General features: G+C 42.4%; 1 protein-coding gene across 6 annotated transcripts in view; it reads left to right on the top strand.

Annotated features, from left to right (window-relative positions):
* The window catches only part of col2a1b (collagen, type II, alpha 1b), a 72,698-nt gene that overhangs the window by 46,638 nt on the left and 8,986 nt on the right, over nt 1-17,074 (top strand). For all 6 annotated transcript variants that reach the window (XM_056734340.1, XM_056734342.1, XM_056734343.1 and 3 more), the window contains 17 exons: nt 1,061-1,114; nt 1,217-1,270; nt 1,667-1,720; nt 1,802-1,846; nt 1,937-2,035; nt 6,840-6,947; nt 7,250-7,303; nt 7,851-7,904; nt 7,987-8,040; nt 8,132-8,185; nt 12,764-12,871; nt 12,957-13,010; nt 13,089-13,142; nt 13,958-14,119; nt 14,362-14,469; nt 14,618-14,725; nt 14,836-14,889. In XM_056734340.1, the coding sequence (XP_056590318.1) occupies nt 1,061-1,114; nt 1,217-1,270; nt 1,667-1,720; nt 1,802-1,846; nt 1,937-2,035; nt 6,840-6,947; nt 7,250-7,303; nt 7,851-7,904; nt 7,987-8,040; nt 8,132-8,185; nt 12,764-12,871; nt 12,957-13,010; nt 13,089-13,142; nt 13,958-14,119; nt 14,362-14,469; nt 14,618-14,725; nt 14,836-14,889 (1,278 nt within the window). The remainder of the gene's footprint in view (nt 1-1,060; nt 1,115-1,216; nt 1,271-1,666; nt 1,721-1,801; nt 1,847-1,936; nt 2,036-6,839; nt 6,948-7,249; nt 7,304-7,850; nt 7,905-7,986; nt 8,041-8,131; nt 8,186-12,763; nt 12,872-12,956; nt 13,011-13,088; nt 13,143-13,957; nt 14,120-14,361; nt 14,470-14,617; nt 14,726-14,835; nt 14,890-17,074) is intronic.

The raw sequence follows: 17,074 nt of genomic DNA on the forward strand, positions 1-17,074 counted from the left end.
ATCTTTAAATACTCTATCTCTGTCTTAATGAATCTGTGTCTGACCAAATTTAAAGCCACAATATCCACTTTAAGCACATAGGGTTTATTCTTCAAAAACAAACAGTGTTTTTCCATCTCATGTAAAGTCAGACAGCGACAATATTCAATAATGAAATAAAGCTTGAATAATTCTACATGAATTCCTTCTATATTTGTTTATTACATTTGGGAGGATATTTCTCAGATTTTATGATAATAATATATATAATATAATAATAAAACACACACACGTCTCCACAGTAAACACGAACTCCACACGTGAGAAACATTGAAGCACAAACACATCAAATTGGTGCATGATTCCTGTTTCCTGTCTGCTACTTTTTATTATAACATTGACAAGGTTTGATTTGTTATTATATTATTATTCAAACATCCTTGTTTATTTAACTCATTCAAAGTTGCCAGCCTACGCCAGTGTTTTTTAACATTTTCACCCAAATTTTAATGGCTCACAGTAAATTTTCTGCAAAGAATATATGGACAAACAATATGTCAAATGAAAGAAGAGAGTCTCTGCTTTTAAACAAAAGAATCCGTATTCTTCTATCTTCATTTGTTCTTTGTTTTATCACTCCTTAGATGTGAGTAGATTTCTTCAAAAATGCATCACTTTGATTACACAGCTGAGATAATTAAAGTTTTTTGTCAAAGATTCCACCCAGATTACACTCAGAACAAACATCAAAAACCGATAAGAAACAAACGTTCTGGGATTCTGTGCCTTTTCCCAAAGGTGTGTAACAGCGCCAGCTGCTGTACAACAGTGCAAACACTGATTGCCGTAAAAACTCGTCTTTGGCGGGGGAACCGTTTTTTTTAAATGACGAGATAACTCGTCAATGGCGGTGAAAGAGTTAAGGGAGAATATATTACAGAAAATCTATATAAATCTATCATCTCAGACCCATCAGACTGACATGCAGAATACAGAGAAAGGCAGGATTTTATGTATCTTGGAGAAACACTTTTATACTCACCAGAGCTTCAGGTTCATTTCTCTCTATCCCTCTGTCTAGGGTCTGCCTGGTAAAGATGGTGAGACGGGTGCTGGGGGACCTCCTGGACCAGCTGTAAGTGTCTTTCACACTGTTTGTTTTACATCAGCTGTGTGCTCATTAAATGAATGGTTGGGATGAAGTTAAGGGTCTCAACACAAGGCTTCATTATTTCAGGGCTCTGCAGGAGAACGAGGAGAACAGGGTCAGCCTGGACCTTCTGGCTTCCAGGTGAGTGTACTAGGTCCAATTATTTACCAAATGATATCTTTTCTCATTGACAGTGCTGTAGTGCTTTTTATTGTATTGTCATTACAATTTTCGGTAACATTTTAGTATAAGGACCAATTCTCACTATTAACTAGTTGCGTATTAGATGCCTATTTTTAGCATATTGGCTGTTTATTAGTACTTATAAAGCACAAATTCAACTACTTACCTTAACCTTTCCAATACCTAAACCTAACAGCTACCTCACTAACTATTAATAAGCAACAAATTAGTTGTTTACTGAGGCAACATTCATAGTTAATGGTTTATTTATACCGAGAATTGGATCTGTGAATTGGATCTGTGGAAGTGTGACCCAATTTTCAAACAATCATGAATACTGATGTATTTTGCTAGGGGCTGCCCGGTCCCCCTGGTCCCCCTGGAGAAGGAGGCAAACCTGGTGATCAGGTGAGTTTGTAGAAAATGAAGAACATCTCGACTTGATCAATTGCTTATACAGTGCTGAACGCGATGTGTTTGCTTATTCAGGGTGTTCCAGGAGAAGCTGGCGCTGCTGGGGCCACAGGACCTCGAGTGAGTCACCAGTCTTTCTTCTCTGTTAGGTTTGTAAACATTCATTTCTTTCATGTATTAAAGCATCTCACATGCTCTCACTCGTCTCAGGGTGAGCGTGGGTTCCCGGGAGAGAGAGGAGGTGCAGGACCAGCAGGCCTCCAAGGGCCCCGCGGGCTTCCAGGAACACCTGGATCTGATGGAGCGAAGGTCAGAAAATTACTTGATTGTGTTGTTGTTGTAAGGGCATTAAATACAGCTGAATGCATTAGTCTGATTTAATTAACAGTGAACGAAGGAGAACAACACAGGCCAATGTCATGCAGAGTTATCACTCGATCAATCACTGAATCATTCTCTCACTCGATAACTAACTCTCTCGATCACTCACTCAATCGCTCACTGGATCCATTACCCAAACATTCACTCACTGACTCACTCGATCAATGACTCACTCAATGAATCACTCACTCGTTCACTCACTCTCTCGATCACTCACTTACTGGATCACTCAATCATTAACTCACTTACTCCTTCAATCACTCACTCACTCACTCACTCACTCGTTAACACATTCAATAACTCTCTCACTCATTCACTCACTCACTCACTCACTCACTCACTCACTCGTTAACACATTCAATAACTCTCTCACTCACTCATTCACTCAAACATTCACTCACTCAATCAATCAATCACTTCATTACTCACTCACTCACTCGATCACTGTCTCACTAAATCACTCACTCAATCACTCACTCACTCACTCCCTCCCTCACTCACTTTATTACTCAATCACTCACTCGATCTCTGACTCACTCAAACAGTCGATCACTCTCTCCCTCGATTACTCAATCAGTCACTCGATCACTCTCTCTCTTGATTGCTTACTTGATCCCTCACTCACTAATTGAATCACTCACTAACTCAATCATTAACTCACTTACTCCCTCAATCACTCACTCACTCGTTAACAGATTTAATCACTCCCTCACTCAATCACTCACTCATTAACACATTTAATCACTCTCTCACTCATTCACTCAATCATTCACTCGCTCACTCAATCAATCACTTGATCACTCACTTAATCACTCGATCACTCACTCAATCACTCACTTACTCGACCACTCACTCAATCACTCACTCACTCACTCACTCACTCACTCACTCACTCACTCAATCAATCACTCACTCACTCACTCACACAATCACTCACATCACTCACTCACACACTCACTCACTCACTAATCACTTGATCACTCGATCACACCCTTGATCACTTGGTCACTCACTCACCCGATCACTCACTCACTCACTTACTCGATCACTCACTCACTCACTCACTCTATCACTCACTCACTCACTCGATTAATCAATCACTCACTTACTCACTCACTCACTCACTCACTCGATCACTCACTCCATCACTCACTCACTCACTCCATCACTCACTCCATCACTCATTCACTCACTCACTCACTCACTCCATCACTCATTCACTCACTCACTCACTCACTCACTCACTCACTCCATCACTCACTCACTCACTCCATCACTCACTCTCTCACTCCATCAATCACTCACTCACTCCTTCACTCACTCCATCACTCACTCGATCACTGACTCACTCACTCACTCGATCACTCACTCACTTAATCGATAATTCACTCACTCAATCACTCACTCATTAACACATTTAATCAATCATTCACTCCCTCCATCACTCATTCACTTGATCCCTCCCTCAATACCTCACTCACCCGGTCTCTCACTCATTCGATCACTCGCTCGCTCAATCAATCACTTGATCACTCACTTAATCACTCGATCACTCACTCAATCACTCACTCATTAACACATTTAATCACTCTCTCACTCATTCACTTGATCCCTCCCTCAATCCCTCACTCACCCGGTCTCTCACTCATTCGATCACTCACTCACTCAATCACTCACTTACTCACTCACTCAATCGCTCAATCGATCGATCACTCACTCACTCACTCACTCACTCAATCACTCACTCACTCACTTGATCACTCGCCCGATCACTCACTTACTCGATCACTCACTCACTCACTCACTCAATCCCTCATTCATTCACTCACTCAATCACTCACTCCATCACTCACTTATTCGATCACTCACTCAATCACTCACTCACTCGATCACTCACTCAATCACTCAATCACTCACTCCATCACTCACTTACTCGATCACTCACTCCTTCACTCACTCAATCACTCACTCACTCACTCACTCAATCACTCATTCACTCACTCAATCGCTCATTCACTCAATCGCTCATTCACTCACTCACTCAATCACTCACTCACTCACTCACTCAATCACTCACTCACTCACTCACTCACTCACTCGATCACTCAATCACTCACTTGATCACTGACTCTCTCAATTACTCATTCGATCACTAACTCACTCTTGATTCCTTACTCGATCACTCACTTGATCACTCATTCAATCATTAACTTACTCCCTCGATCACTCATTCACTCTTTAACTCATTTACTCAATCATTCACTCGATCACTCGATCACTTGATCACTCACTCACCCGATCACTCACTCACTCACTCACTCAATCACTCACTCACTCACTCAATCACTCACGCACTCACGCACTCACTCACTCACTCACTCACTCACTCAATCACTCACTCAATCACTCCATCACTCACTCACTCAATCGCTCACTCACTCCATCACTCACTCACTCACTCAATCGCTCACTTACTCTATCACTCACTCACTCCATCACTCACTTACTAGATCAATAACTCACTCAATCGCTCAATCGATCACTCACTCACTCACTCACTCACTCCGTCAATCAATCACTCACTCACTCACTCACTCACTCCGTCACTCAATCACTCACTCACTCACTCACTTGATCACTAACTCACTCTTGATTCCTTACTCGATCACTCACTCCCTCACTCACTTGATCACTCACTCAAACATTAACTTACTTACTCCCTCGATCACTCATTCACTCTTTAACTCATTTACTCAATCATTCACTCCATCACTCCATCACTCGATCACTCGATCACTCGATCACTTGATCACTAACTCACTCAATCACTCACTCCATCACTCACTTACTCGATCACTCACTCCTTCACTCACTCACTCACTCACTCAATCGCTCAATCGATCACTCACTCACTCACTCACTCACTCCGTCACTCAATCACTCACTCACTCACTCACTCCGTCACTCAATCACTCACTCACTCACTCACTTGATCACTAACTCACTCTTGATTCCTTACTCGATCACTCACTCCCTCACTCACTTGATCACTCACTCAAACATTAACTTACTTACTCCCTCGATCACTCTTTAACTCATTTACTCAATCATTCACACGATCACTCACTCACTCAATCACTCACTCCATCACTCACTTACTCGATCACTCACTCCTTCACTCACTCAATCACTCACTCACTCACTCACTCAATCACTCATTCACTCACTCAATCGCTCATTCACTCACTCAATCACTCACTCACTCACTCACTCAATCACTCACTTGATCACTGACTCTCTCAATTACTCATTCGATCACTAACTCACTCTTGATTCCTTACTCGATCACTCACCCGATCACTCACTCACTCACTCACTCACTCACTCACTCAATCGCTCACTTACTCTATCACTCACTCACTCACTCCATCACTCACTTACTAGATCAATAACTCAATCAATCGCTCAATCGATCACTCACTCACTCACTCCGTCACTCAATCACTCACTCACTCACTCACTCACTCACTCACTCACTCACTCACTCCGTCACTCAATCACTCACTCACTCACTCACTCACTCACTTGATCACTAACTCACTCTTGATTCCTTACTCGATCACTCACTCACTCACTTGATCACTCACTCAAACATTAACTTACTTACTCCCTCGATCACTCATTCACTCTTTAACTCATTTACTCAATCATTCACTCCATCACTCGATCACTCGATCACTCGATCACTTGATCACTCACTCACTCAATCACTCACTCCATCACTCACTTACTCGATCACTCACTCCTTCACTCACTCAATCACTCACTTACTCACTCAATCGCTCAATCGATCACTCACTCACTCACTCACTCACTCACTCACTCACTCAATCACTCACTCACTCACTCACTCACTCACTCACTCACTCACTCACTCCGTCACTCAATCACTCACTCACTCACTCACTTGATCACTAACTCACTCTTGATTCCTTACTCGATCACTCACTCCCTCACTCACTTGATCACTCACTCAAACATTAACTTACTTACTCCCTCGATCACTCATTCACTCTTTAACTCATTTACTCAATCATTCACTCGATCACTCGATCACTTGATCACTCACTCACCCGATCACTCACTCACTCACTCATTCAATCACTCACTCATTCCATCACTCACTCACTCACTCCTTCACTCACTCAATCACTCACTCACTCAATCACTCACTCACTCACTCACTCACTCACTCACTCACTCCGTCACTCAATCACTCACTTGATCACTAACTCAATCATTAACTTACTCCCTCGATCACTCATTCACTCTTTAACTCATTTACTCAATCATTCACTCGATCACTCGATCACTTGATCACTCACTCACCCGATCACTCACTCACTCACTCGAATGAATCAATCACTCACTTACTCGATCACTCACTCCATCACTCAGTCACTTGATCACTCACTCTTTCCATCACTAACTCATTCTCTCGATTGCTCACTCCCTCACTCACTCGATCACTTGATCACTCATCAATCACTCACTTACTCAATCAATCAATCACTCGCTCGCTCACTCACTCACTTACCGATCACTCACTCAGTTAGTCGTTCACTCAGTCACTCAGTCACTCTCTCACTCACTCACTCACTCATTCAATCTCTTACTCACTCACTTGTGCATTGATCGATGTATCCATTCATTGACTCAATATGATGTGTAGGGTGGTGTTGGTCCTGCTGGTCTTTCGGGTGCTCAGGGACCACCGGGTCTGCAGGGAATGCCTGGAGAGAGAGGAACACCCGGTGTGTCTGGACCAAAGGGTGACAGAGTAAGTTTGAATCAACACTCACAGCTGTTATTGCATCAGTTTTATAATTTAGACTTTCATCTCTGGCTCCAAACATCAAGAAATTCAACATTCTCACACTACAGTACAGTACACAACATCAATCCATTTGTGCTTGTATATACTGAATGAAGAATAAGATTTTTTTTTTTATAATGTATTCCTCTAAAAAGCACTCATTGGATGATGTGCATACAGAGTACACTTAAGTCAAATTCAAGGAGTTAAAAGCATGTTTTTCTTCTATAATGTATATGTGCGATTCATGTTTCTGTGTCTCACAGGGAGACAATGGTGAGAAAGGACCTGAGGGAGCACCTGGAAAAGATGGTGCAAGAGTAAGAAGATTCACAATGTCCTCCAGTAATATTCCCTTTGTGTTTGAGACCCCAGTGAAATATCTGCAACACACAGACCACAGACAACCTATTTCTATTCTCAACTCAACTTTTTACAATTTGTATTGTTACAAAGCAGCTGTACATGAGACATATTGACTATAAGCAAAACAACTAAAGTCAAATACCTATAAAAACAAGAAAAAGGTGAAAACACAGTAGACAGACACACCCACATACAAACGCTCCACACACACAATATGCACAAATACTTAGACACATAGACACACACACATGGACGGACACACAGACAAGTATGCGCGCGCGCACACACAGACAGACACGCACTCACAGTGAAAAGCACACATTTTAGATAAAGGAGAGAGAAACAAACGTAAAATAGTATTTTATTAAACATTAAAATTATAAATTTCAGTTTTTCTCTATTAATGCTGTGTTTCTAGCCAGCAATAATCCACCGTATGTTTATTATCGTTTTACATCAGCACTCTGAACTCACGGGGACACACTGCTCGTGTCTTTACAGGGTTTAACTGGTCCTCTCGGTCCTCCTGGTCCCGCTGGACCCAACGGTGAGAAGGTACTCATGTTCAGCGTTTATGCTCTCTTCATGTTTTAATGTTTGTGATGTCTCTGTCAGTTAATGCTCTTTGATTTGTCAGGGTGAATCTGGACCCATGGGACCCTCTGGAGCTGCCGGTAGCCGCGGAGGTCCTGTACGTACCTCATTTTATCACTGTCATCAATACTGTACATACTGTAGTGATGATCGTGACTATACATTACGCATCATATGTTTTTTCACAGGGTGACAGAGGAGAGACCGGTCCTCCTGGTCCTGCTGGTTTTGCTGGTCCACCTGTAAGTGTCATATTTGATACACATTGTTATTACAACTCACATCTACCAGCACAAAACTTTCTAGTCAGGTCATTCTGTAAAGAAGGGTGATGTGATGAAACACAAATCTTACATAAAATACCTGTTCTGTAAGCCACATCTGAACATATATGAAAATGCAGATATTAGATTTCATTTAACATAAATATTAGAATTAACATAAAATCTAGACCTGGTCCTCTTTTCTCGTCACTCACTCAGTCACTCAATCACTCACTCCATCACTCACTTACTTGATCACTCACTCACTCAATCACTCACTCACTCACTCCCTCACTCACTCACTCACTCACTCACTCACTTACTTGATCACTCACTCAATCACTCACTCACTCCATCACTCACTTACTTGATCACTCACTCACTCCCTCACTCACTCACTCAATCACTCACTCACTCCCTCACTCACTCACTCAATCACTCACTCACTCCCTCACTCACTCACTCACTCACTCACTTACTTGATCACTCACTCACTCAATCGCTCACTCACTAACTCACTTACTCACTCAATCGCTCACTCACTCACTCACTCACTCACTCACTCACTCACTCACTCACTTACTCACTCACTCACTTAGTTGATCACTCACTCACTCACTCACTCACTTACTCCCTCAATCACTAAATCGCTCATTCACTCACTCACTCACTCACTTACTTGATCACTCCTTCACTCACTCAATCACTCAATCACTCACTCAATCACTCAATCACTCACTCAATCACTCACTCAATCACTCACTCAATCACTCAATCACTCACTCAATCACTCACTCAATCACTCACTCAATCACTCACTCAATCACTCACTCAATCACTCACTCACTCACTCAATCACTCACTCAATCACTCAATCACTCACTCACTCACTCAATCACTCACTCAATCACTCACTCAATCACTCAATCACTCACTCAATCACTCACTCAATCACTCACTCAATCACTCACTCAATCACTCACTCAATCACTCACTCACTCACTCAATCACTCATTCACTCACTCAATCAATCGCTCAATCACTCACTCAATTGCTCATTCACTCACTCACTCACTCACTCACTCATTCACTCACTCAATCGGTCATTCACTCACTCAATCGGTCATTCACTCACTCACTCACTCACTCAATCGCTCATTCACTCACTCAATCCCTCACTCACTCAATCGGTCATTCACTCACTCACTCACTCACTCACTCAATCATTCACTCACTCACTCACTCAATCACTCACTCAATCGGTCATTCACTCACTCACTCAATCGCTCATTCACTCACTCACTCACTCAATCGGTCATTCACTCACTCAATCCCTCACTCACTCAATCGGTCATTCACTCACTCACTCAATCACTCACTCAATCACTCACTCACTCACTCAATCACTCACTCACTCACTCAATCACTCACTCACTCACTCACTCACTCAATCACTCACTCAATCGGTCATTCACTCACTCACTCACTCAATCGCTCATTCACTCACTCACTCACTCAATCGCTCATTCACTCACTCACTCACTCAATCGGTCATTCACTCACTCAATCACTCACTCACTCAATCACTCACTCAATCACTCAATCACTCACTCACTCAATCACTCACTCACTCACTCACTCACTCAATCACTCACTCAATCGCTCATTCACTCACTCACTCAATCGCTCATTCACTCACTCACTCAATCGCTCATTCACTCACTCACTCACTCACTCAATCGGTCATTCACTCACTCAATCACTCAATCCCTCACTCACTCAATCGCTTATTCACTCACTCGATCACTCACTCACTCAATCACTCACTTGATCACTGACTCTCTCAATCACTCACTCGATCACTCACTCACTCTTTAACTCATTTACTCAATCATTCACTCGATCACTCGATTTGTGACAATGATCAAACTTTCAAAAATGTGTTATTGTTATTTTCATTTTCTCTATAAAAAAACCTTTGTTGGAATCTGACAAAAAAATAACAGCGCTAAACTAATGAAATCAACAGAGTCAGAAAAGTCAATTTAGAAATAAATCAAGTTACATTTTTTTTACAATTTTTTAAAGTTCCTGAACAAAGTCACCACAATATACAGTAAAATCACTGATAATACCAATGGATTTGGCACAAACAAAGCAAACATATGTAGTAAACATTGATGTTTATCTTTTTCTTTCTTGTATTGTATATAAGGATGTCATTTAATGTTAGACATCAGGGGGCGGTTTCCCGGACAGTGCTTAACCCTAGTCCTAGACCAGTGGTTCTCAACCTGGGGTCCGCGACCCCCTTAGGGGGTGCCAGAGTTCACATGATGGGGGGGAGCTGACCTACATGGAGGTGTAATAAAGCTGCATTAAAAGTCCCACTAACATTTTATTTAATAATATTTTGTATGCTTCAAAAAAAAATAATGTACTTACAATGCCAAGATAATGCAGTTATATCTTATATATATATAAAAAAAAAAAAATCCGGCTCCATCGGCAGACATTCACACAGGGCTTTGCGGTAGCTGAACTTGGCTGTTCTCGCTATGAGACTCACGTGAGAAACGTCCTCTGTCAGTTGTCAACGTCCGTGTCAAAATCAAAATCAAAAGGAAAAATAGCAGAGAAACGTTGTAACACAGTTCCAAGTAATGAAGGAAGGAGGCGGGAACCGGTGAACATTTAACAACTTCTAATAAAATAAACAAACCACAAAACGAAAGTAAAATGTTGTCAGCTCCCTCACGGTCGCCTGCTGGCCACACAAACATAATAAAACATAACATAAAATCTAGACCTGGTCCTCGTACACTACTGTCGCTCGTTCTTTATGCTTCCGATCTCCTCCCTGAGAGATACGAGACCGCTTGCGTCGTTCCCACAGCTCTTAAATGGATTTAAAAATCCAAATTTAACTAAGGCCTAGTCCTGATTTAAACTAATCCTTGTCCAGGAAACCGCCCCTAGATGTTTTCCCCAACCAGACATTTACTTATAATATAACTAATTATGTCTGCATGAATTCGTGTAAAAACAGGTGTTTTTAAGTTTTGTCTTTCAATATCGTTTTCATATAACTCTTAAGAACTATTATAATATCAGTTCCCACGATCTGTTTCTTAATAGCTCTTTTGACATCAAAGTCCAGCACTTGATTTTTTTATTCTCATTAAATGAGCATTGGGATCGCTAGATAAGGGTTTACAGTATTGTCCTTGTTTTATGAAAACCTCACTCTTTTGAATGTAGTCCAAATAATCCAGTGCTCATTCTGACTCATTATGCAATCACACAGGTCACAAATGTATTTTCTTACACAAGTCAAATTTGTAAATACTGTTTTGAAAGAAAAGATGCCTCTGGCAATCTCTGAACATTACAAACTGTACAAGGGGCAAGAGAAAATTAAAAAGTAAAGTTGAGAGGAAGCAAGGAATAATAGATGACAGGTTATAGCTTTTCCTGTAGTGTAACTGATGCCGACTTCAAACTGAGTGCTGAGTGCGTGATTTTAGCCCAATTTTTAGTCGCTGGCAGGTTTTGAGACATCACAGACAAATTTCCGAAATATGAGGGAAATTGGTGCTTGTTCACTCGAGTGAGAATCACGCATGGTGCATGATCAAAGAGGCGATCAAAGAGAGACGGTGACACGTCAAAGCTCGTGAAATATTTGGCATGCTTAATATATGTACTTGTCGCCGATTAAAAGTCCTTCTGTGTGAAATGAGTTTTGGTTGACAATGGTTCTACAGACACATAAAACAAGGAATATCACAACATGTTATTTTTGAAGAACGCACCCAAATGTCTTGGTTGTCTAACTGAAGGCATTAAAATGAATTGATATTAAATTCCATTTTTATGCTTAAATACAGAGTAGAATGATCAACAAAAGCGGACAGTTCCAGGTGATATAAACACTTTCTAAAGAGGAGATAGGGGTAAAATTGTGTCTTAAAAGAGTAAACATTTATGCTTTACATTGATGAAGTTTATTTCACTGACATGTTTTATTACACAACACCAGCCCAGAGGAAAAAATATCACCACAGTGAACAACATCAGGTCTTAATGTCTTAATATTGTTTAGGTTGATAGCTAATGAAGTTCTTTGGGATGACCTGATCAATGTGTTTGAATGATCTCCACGAGCAGATCTCCACGGCCTGGGCAGAATAACTCCTGCTTTTTGGCATTGATTTCCTTTAAACTAAATTTGAACATGTTGACTTTCACATGACTTCAGAATAACACCACTCATCAGTGTCACAAAAGACATTAAGGTCTACACAAGCCTAAACACAAAACATAAAAAGAATATTAAAACCACAGTCTAAAATAACCGCTAATGCATTGTCGTGCAAAGCATGCAGGGAACTGGAAACCCTCCTCAACCAATTGTGTTGAATTTAACTCAATCTAATCTGTTTGTTGAGCATTTCCTTTGTTGTCTTTGGACCAGCAGCACATATTGTTTGTTTGAAATCTCACTTTGCACATGATTGAGTAATGCACAAGAGCTTTACATGTTGGTGTGTGTAGGGTGTAGATGGACAGCCTGGTATCAAAGGGGAACAGGGTGAGGGTGGACAGAAGGGTGACGCTGGTGCTCCTGGACCTCAGGGACCCTCTGGAGCTCCAGGTCCTCAGGTAACCCTCAGTCATTCAACACACTGCTCTCGTTTGATTGCGTGTCGTCAGCTTGTGTTTCATCACACTGTTAATTTGATTACAGGGACCAACTGGTGTTTCTGGACCAAAGGGGGCTCGTGGTGCTCAAGGACCTCCTGTAAGTACAAATGAAAGCTTGATTTTTTTTTTTTATTGTTACAGATGATGAAAGTAATGTTTTTGTTTGTTTTTGTAGGGTGCTACGGGTTTCCCTGGAGCTGCGGGTCGAGTTGGACCACCGGGTCCCAATGTAAGTCTCTTTCAGTCCTTTTCACTTCCAATACAATGATTAACATTTCCCATGATGGAAGCTGTCTTCTGACATTTGACACACATTGTGGATTCCACAGTGAGACATCTCACACGGCACTTCTTTAAAGTTCATATCACAGCTGAGATCTCTTAAGTATTTTAATGATTTCTCCTAGGGATGTAGCAATATTCAACCCCCCCAAAAAAGCCTGATACACCACCCATGGTATGATCCGCTGTATTCTCATGGCAAATCGAATGCCCGAATATATGCTATTGTCAAGACTTTTTTTTGCATTTAAAGAATTTATAATACAACTGTACCTTAAATTGAAGACTGGTTTTATCTTTTTTTTATACTTAAATCACAAATGCACAGCATTCTTTAGGCTTATGTTGAATATGAGAGGGTAAAAGAGCTTCTGAGCAATACCACTTTCATCTTGCTTGATATTATTATTCACATTTTTGTGTTTGCTTAGCAGTCTTTTCAGGGCTTCCTTTACTTTATAATATGCACTCTCATCTCATCAAAACTTAAGCATTTCTAGCCAGCAGAATTTAACTTTCATTCCTTTCAGTATATATTTCAAAATAAGTGGGTTGTATATTGATACTACAACATTACAGAACTGAACATTAAAAATGTACAATGTTAATTTTATAGTGATTTCTTGGAAAGTTCCTATCATCAGTTAATGGTGTAAAGCAGTTATGTTAATGATTTAATAATAATAAATCCAAATATCTTATCCATATGTATATCACAAGTAGTTTCAGTTGATGATGCGAACGGTGTGTGGATTTTGTCAGGGTAACCCAGGTCCCGCTGGTCCTGCTGGTCCTCCAGGTAAAGATGGACCGAAGGGTGTGCGTGGTGATGGTGGTCCACCTGGAAGACCGGGTGATGCTGGTTTACGTGGACCGGCCGGTCCCCCAGGCGAGAAGGCAGAACCCGGTGAAGACGGTCCTCCTGTATGTACATTAAACACAGTGCTGACCTTTCTGTCTGGTAGTATATTTGCTGTAACTTGCTGGAAACAGTGGGATAGTGAAGTGTTTTGACCTGTTCCATCAATTTCCAAGATTAAACTCGATCTTACTTAGCCTGATATTAAATACAAAGGGAAAATAGTGTCAGAAGAGTCAAGAGTAAAGCCTAAAGATGTTATATGAGGATTTGATATCAACTCAGTGGTTGTCCTGTCCTCTCTCAGGGTCCAGATGGTCCATCGGGTCCAGCAGGTCTGGCTGGACAGCGTGGTATCGTTGGACTTCCAGGACAGCGTGGTGAAAGAGGTTTTCCTGGTTTACCTGGACCTTCTGTAAGTTCTCAGGGTCATGCATACTTTTTTATAATAGCCTGGAGATGTGGAAGACTTTTTCCAGCTGTTCAGTGTAAAGAGAATGACAGACACGTTGATGAAACAGATCTATGTTTCACGATGAGAATGATATTGATCTGTTTGACAGGGGGAACCCGGCAAACAAGGGGCTCCTGGTGGACCTGGAGACCGCGGACCTCCTGGACCTGTAGGATCTCCTGGACTCACGGGACCTGCTGGAGAACCTGGTAGAGAGGTCAGTTATACACACACCTCATGTCATAATAATACTTGATGTACTGAAATTATAAGATAACATTATAAGGCTGGCTGTGCTTTTGAATGAAGGTGAGTGTTTTTTTGTAGGGAAATCCAGGATCTGACGGTCCTCCAGGCCGAGATGGTGCTCCAGGAATTAAGGTGAGGAACATAGTGCGCATGAGGTTATCTCATACAATTTTTATGTTTTGTCATAGTTGACTAACAGTAACTGAACGTACAACTCAATTATATTTATATAGCTTTACAGGAAGAAAGACAAATATAAACAAAAGTTAGTATTAGTACTAAACTAACAAGGGTCCAGTTTTGCTCTTGGTTGTAAACGGAGATTACCTGAGCTGGAGCTGGTTTGATCAGTTTAGTTCACAGAATCTTGCAGGAGGATGGCATATGAAGTCCACCAGCTCTCGCACGATGATGGCACGCGAAGATCAGCTGGTGCTAGTGCAATGTGTAGTTTCTTTAATTGTTTTACTTATAGTCAATAAGTCTCATGTACAGCTGCTTTGTAACAATGAAAATTGTAAAAAGCTCTATGTAAATAATGTTGAGTTGAGTTTCCTCTGGATTGGTATCAGTCGGACATGGTGCTCAGTCAGTCCGCAGCCTCACACAGGGGAATAACACCAGGTGGTCCTATTTGAGAAGGCATCATCTGTGGTTGCCTCAAGATGGGTATCATGAGGTGGGGAGGTGGGGTTTAGGTGCTACGTATGAATATGCTCCACCCCGTTTGGTTGATTTAGTTATTCTAGGTACTATCAGAAGTCTGGAGTTTTGTGATCTTAAAGAGCGTGATGGGTTGTAGCATGATGGAAGCTCTGTTAGATAAGCGGGAGCTAAACAGTTTAATGCTTAGTAAGTGATTAGAAGTATAGCTATACGTTAATGAATTGGTAGCCAGATACAATTGGTGGTATGTGTCAAAGTTTCTAGATTTGTAAGAACTCTAGCAGCTGCATTCTTAACCAGCTTTAATCTGTTTAATTATGATGCAGGACAACCACTATGTAGTAATCAAGTCTTGAAGTCATAAATCTATGAACTATTGTTTCTACATCAGAAATAAAAAGAATATTCTGCAGTTTGGCAATGTTTCTAAGACGTTTGAGATGTGGTGTTAAAAAGACATTGCTGCCCAATTTAATGCCAAGGTCTTTAACTAGGGATATTTGCTGAGGTAACAGTGCATCTTTTTTTTGCAAGTTGTAATCTGTTATAATCAATGTGGCGAGGCGCCGACCGAGGATCAGCGTCGCCCTGGAAACGGCCCGGCAGCTAACGCTGATTGCGTCCAGCTGACGCTGATTAGCTGCCGGGCATAAAAGAAGCGTGCTCACACCACTAAGGGTCCTTGGTTAGTCGCACCCACCGCTGTCCTCGTTTGACCCCCAGCGCGAGAGAGTGAGAGGACAGCGAGGGAGACACGAGCGTGAACGACCTAACTGCACGAGCGCGGACTTTATGTTACGAGCACCCTGGGTGAAACCTTTTATTTTATTTATTGTGGATTTGTGCAATAAATGCCCCAGTGGGGTTGTTGTTATCACCCCTCCTGTCTGTGTCGTGTCTCTCACCCCGTTACACTGGTGGAGAATGCAGGCAAAGAGAGACCGACTCGGCAGGCGTTCGTGTGGTACGTGTTTCCTGGGTCCATCGAGGGACGGACACGCTCTCCTCATCAGCGTCCAACCCGGAGGAAACCGAGGACGACGAAGAGAGAGTGACAAAGGTATCGATGGCGCCAAGCGGAGGGACAATCCCAGCCAGCAGAAGATGCTGTGGAGCCGACCGAGAGCGCGGTCCAGGTACCAGATAGTGCCGCCCAGCTGCCCGACAGAGCTACCCAGCCGCCAGAGACCGCTACTCAGCCGCCCGACCGAGCTACTCAGCCGACAGGAGATGCGGCCCAGCCGTCATGGAGCGCTGCACAGGTGGGAGTCCCGTTCGGATGCCAGCCGGCAAAGTGTACCAGGAGTGTGCCAGCCGGCGATCCAGTTCCGTCCTCCAGCCGGCCTTTCCAGTCCGTCTTCCAGTCGGTATGGGTCGGACTATAAGGCGATATTTTCCCTCCCACCCCTACTATCGTCCCGAGGTTCCTGTAGGAGCTGCCCGGTTACCAGGTCGACGCTTGGGGGGGGAAATGTGGCGAGGCGCCGACCGAGGATCAGCGTCGCCCTGGAAACGGCCCGGCAGCTAACGCTGATTGCGTCCAGCTGACGCTGATTAGCTGCCGGGCATAAAAGAAGCGTGCTCACACCACTAAGGGTCCTTGGTTAGTCGCACCCACCGCTGTCCTCGTTTGACCCCCAGCGCGAGAGAG

The sequence above is a fragment of the Triplophysa dalaica genome, chromosome 21 (genome assembly GCF_015846415.1).
Source record: "Triplophysa dalaica isolate WHDGS20190420 chromosome 21, ASM1584641v1, whole genome shotgun sequence".
NCBI classification, from domain to species: domain Eukaryota; kingdom Metazoa; phylum Chordata; class Actinopteri; order Cypriniformes; family Nemacheilidae; genus Triplophysa; species Triplophysa dalaica.